The 4,135-nt window shown below is 40.2% G+C and overlaps 1 protein-coding gene across 2 annotated transcripts; it reads right to left on the reverse strand.

The window, feature by feature from the left end:
• Positions 1-1,696: 1,696 nt before the first annotated feature.
• On the reverse strand, positions 1,697-4,135 carry LOC103448201 (cyclin-D4-1). Of its 2 annotated transcripts, none has more exons than XM_008387454.4 (6): positions 3,594-4,135; positions 3,163-3,249; positions 2,943-3,041; positions 2,651-2,852; positions 2,430-2,557; positions 1,697-2,293 (listed from the first exon to the last, which is right to left on the reverse strand). In XM_008387454.4, exons 1-6 carry the CDS (start codon positions 3,915-3,917, stop codon positions 2,069-2,071), a joined length of 1,065 nt encoding a protein of 354 aa, XP_008385676.2. In that variant the 5' UTR covers positions 3,918-4,135; the 3' UTR covers positions 1,697-2,068. The 2 variants fall into 2 exon arrangements, with proteins under 2 accessions (XP_008385676.2, XP_017190952.1); XM_017335463.3 differs by having other exon boundaries at positions 2,422-2,557; positions 3,594-4,111.

Below are 4,135 nucleotides of genomic sequence, written 5' to 3' on the forward strand. Positions count from 1 at the left end.
TAGGGCATTGGGTTTGAAAAAAAAATCACAGCCCATCTTTATGGGCTGGCTGCCGTGTGCAAGGTAAGGCCCTAAAGGCTTATTGGGCCACGATGTAGCCTACAAAGCAGCCCAAGTTATGGCTGCAAGCCACAGGCCAGGTTCTGGGAAGAAACCCAGCAGCCAAGCTGCTGGTTTTGGGCCAAATTGGCGCAAAGATGAACACAGGTCCAGCACGGAAGCTGGCCTGGATGGGTACGCATGAAGCCCAGCCAAAGGTTGGCCTTGTTTTGGGCCGTGGAAAAGTAAGCCTAGCCATAAGGGCTGGCTTTGGTGATCGTAGACTGAGGCAGCAAAGCAAGCCAAGCAAGCAAAGCTTGCTGCAGGCAGGCTAGAGCAAGGACAGAGCCCAGCAAGGCTTGTAAGCCTACTGGTGGACTCAGGGCTTCAGGCCTGTGTGAATTTCAACCCAGGCCGAGGCCTGGTTGTCAGTCCATGACGTCGAAACGACGTCATTCTGTGGTGGCGTGGCTATAGGCCAGCTGGTTCAACAGCGTGGTGTGGAGTTGCAGCTCAGCTGCGAAAAAGATCCCAGATTTTGTCCTTTCTTTTTCGAATTTCTAGGGTTAAAAGCCCTAATTACTCCTAAATTAATTTTGATGTTTTGACTCACAAATTCCACATAGCATAATTGCGTATTACATGAACAAATATATATATATATATATATGCAATATATATAATTGGAAGGAAAATATAAATGTAGGGAGTTCATGCATCATGGGGAATATTTTCATGCTTTATAATCGTTTCAAATATCTTAATTTATTTTAAAAGAACCTAATTGGCAAAAAACAACTGAGCCTTTGAATTTGTAGAAGATCATTCTCTAAAAGTCGGAATTGCATCTCCAATGCGTTGTATCATGTTCAACAAAGAAAAATTAAATTGAATCAATAGCATGTAGATCAATTCAATAAAATAATAAATTAATCATAAAAAGAATGATTAAAACGTAATATTCTCCTAATTGAATATCAAATTCTCCTCAGCGCAGTGTCAAGAGCGTGTTGATAACGTGTGGTATGCCTAATTTACTGAATCATATAAAGTACAGAGAGGGAGGGGGTGCGGCAACAGCAGAAAGAAAGAGAGAGATGTGTAATTGTGAGGTGTGTATTATTCCATCCCATTGATAGTAGTAGGGAAGGTAAATTCTTTACCCCAATATGATTACAGCTCTAATAGGATAATATCTAAAATCTAAGATATGGTAAAATTTCATGAGGTTATCCCTATATATAATAGAATTTATAAAATTACATTCCTAATTTAATAAAACTACAACAAACCTGCAATAATTTATAATTTAAATTGTTTTGCATGGTTCATTTCCAAGGTTGCTTATGTTTGCACCCATCTTTCATCATACTACAAGTACTGTATGATGTTCAGATTTTGACCGGTCACCACTCAAAACAAATACCGATGGTGGAGGCAATGGGACCTATCAAAACCCATTGCCAATCCCAATAGCAACACACTGCTCATCAGTCCTCAACACTTGTCACCATTTGAATGTCCACGAATGGACACAATTTTGACAAATTTTAAATTAATCCGAAATTGTTTATACAATGAGGAATTGTAAAATCGAATTCGGAACTCACGAGTGCAAGAAATTCATCAACCAACAATTGTATCTGAAGGGGAAAGGTCAAAAACCAAAACTTGGAATATTTTTTTTCCAGCTATATATAGTTTCAGTTCCATTTCTCATTGAACTGGAAGCTACAACAAAAAACTGTATTTCCCTAAACACCAACATGTCTTTCAAAAACGTTGTAATTATGCACCCCTGGATCATCACCACTTTTCAAATCTATGGCTGTTGAGATAATAAACAGCTGGTGACTCTACTTTCATGCTACAAGCATGAGACCCCTGGATTTTTCCCACAGTACTTTATTCATCTCTCTCTCTCTCTCTCTCTCTCTCTGTGTTACTACAGGGAACCTCCATAAACCACACCAAAACTCCCACTCAACCAAACTGATTGGCTTGGGTGTGAAGGAGAAAAATTCATATCTCATGACTGATTGTCTGGTTTCCTCCTCTTAATGTCTGGACTACTATGTGAAGAATTTTCACTTGACCCAACTATAAATTCATCACTTTTATAGCTCAAGCATGCAGCATCCAACACCCCATCCGGACTTTGGGGCACCGATGGACCTGAGGCGCTTCCCCGATTGGCGGAACCACTGATCAATGACAAATCTTTGATCAGTTCAACACACTTCAACACTCTTTCCTGAAAATCCCACAACAGAAAAGCTTGAGAAACCATTCCATTGGCAAAAAGATAAAATAAAATCGAAGAAACTTTCTTAAGACCTAAAGCAAATTTGTCTTATCAAGGGTTTGCATCTCTTGAACAACCTTTTTACCTTGTCTACATGTTCAAAACAAGAAATGGCCTTATCGATGTCTACTGCTTGCGCTTGTATTTCTCCTGAAATACAAATTGCGACTGCTGCAGCGATTTCAGAAGGCCTGAATTCCAAGAAGTCAATACCTGCATTCATTCCCATCCAGCAGTTCATTGAACCATCAATCCTCAAGAACATGAAGCAACAAAATATAACTCATTCACAGTCAGAAAAAGGACCTCTGATTGTGCTCAAAATGAGTTGTTCTGATCTACATATGGACGATAGCAACGGATATTGATCATCACTTATCTTGCTAAGGAAGCAGTCAATGAAAGAGTAAGCACTACAAGCATGCATTCTCCATTTTAGGGTGCTCATCACAAGAAGCTCCATTCTTAGTATAGTTTTTGCTTCAAACACAAACTTGGGATCTCCAACCTGTGCACAATCCACGCACAATCAATACCAGCTTCCGAATTATCAATACGTAAGTCCAGCCATAGTTATCAATGCACATGACTTGTACACCTGTATATCCACAGACTGGGGTACACTAGTCTCCTCTACTTTGGCTGCTATTGATAAACAAGCCACAGCTAGCAATTGCACCGCCCAAGCTTTACCTCTCTGTATTCACACGAAAAGTGAAGTACAAAATCAAGAACAGAAGCAGCGTAAATGAGAGGACGTTGTACGTAAAGGAAACGAGAAAAAGAAACAAACTTTGGGCTCTAATTCCACAACTTACAGGCAATTCATAAAGCGAAAGGAAGCGATCCAAGTAGTTCATAGATAGCCAAACACACAATGGTCCAAAATTGTAATGGGAATGAGCCTGTTGATCGCAACACACAACAATTCAGCCTAATTCAGTAATCACAAAATCCGACAGTCTATATATTAGCAATAAAAAATGAGAGACACAACATCCAAATTTACAGCACAAATGAGATGCCACAGACAACCAGATTGGGAACAAACGCCATGATCATTGATCCCACAACAGCTTAGATAGACTTGGGACATCTCGAAAACAATCAAACAAGTCACATTGCAGAGAAACATGTTTTAACAAGTTCTCGAAGAACAAAACCCAGTTGCGCAAACCTGAATAGCAATCGCAAGAACCAGTAAAAGCAATCACCCAATGGAACTTAAGAGGGTAAAAACTCCACCAACCTTCCAAATCCAATCAAAGGCCTCCCTTCTAGCGCTCAATTCTAAGTCCCCAGAACGAAGTCTCCTCAGATAATCGTGTCTGGGCAAATGCTCACTCTCCCTCTTAACCATTTCACTCACCCACTCTTCACTATGTGAGGAAAAATCTATCATGGATTTGGATCTACGGTTGTGATCAAAATTGGGGTCTTGATTGGTTTTGTGGGAATTTGATGGGAAGTGACCCAAGTCATCTGTGACATTAGAATCAAGATCATCAAAGCAGGTATTCGAGTTTTCTGCACAGAGAAGGTTTGAGGTGGCAGAGTCAAAGCTGTCTGTCATTGGAGCACCTCGAGATGCCCTGTAAAACCCAACAAAATCTTATCAAATTAGAGTCTGGGTTTTATCAAAGATGGCATTTTCATGGCACAACAGAACCCAACAACAACTGAGAGTCTGTTTATAAAGAAAATGTGATAGTGGTGTAGATACAAACAAAGAGAGGTTAGAGAGAGAAAGGGGGGAGGGTTTTGGGGAGAGTATATAGCGAAGAGAGGAGC

The sequence above is a fragment of the Malus domestica genome, chromosome 01, assembly GCF_042453785.1.
Source record: "Malus domestica chromosome 01, GDT2T_hap1".
NCBI lineage: Eukaryota > Viridiplantae > Streptophyta > Magnoliopsida > Rosales > Rosaceae > Malus > Malus domestica.

What these genes read in the sequence shown, in the direction of transcription:
- LOC103448201 (XM_008387454.4), bottom strand. Translation starts at nt 3,917, where the DNA reads ATGACAGACAGCTTTGACTCTGCCACCTCAAACCTTCTCTGTGCAGAA. An exon ending in TTTCGCTTTATGAATTGCCT is followed by an intron (nt 3,042 to 3,162) that starts GTAAGTTGTGGA and finishes GTGTGAATACAG; the next exon opens with AGAGGTAAAGCTTGGGCGGT. An exon ending in CCCAGTCTGTGGATATACAG is followed by an intron (nt 2,853 to 2,942) that starts GTGTACAAGTCA and finishes GATTGTGCACAG; the next exon opens with GTTGGAGATCCCAAGTTTGT.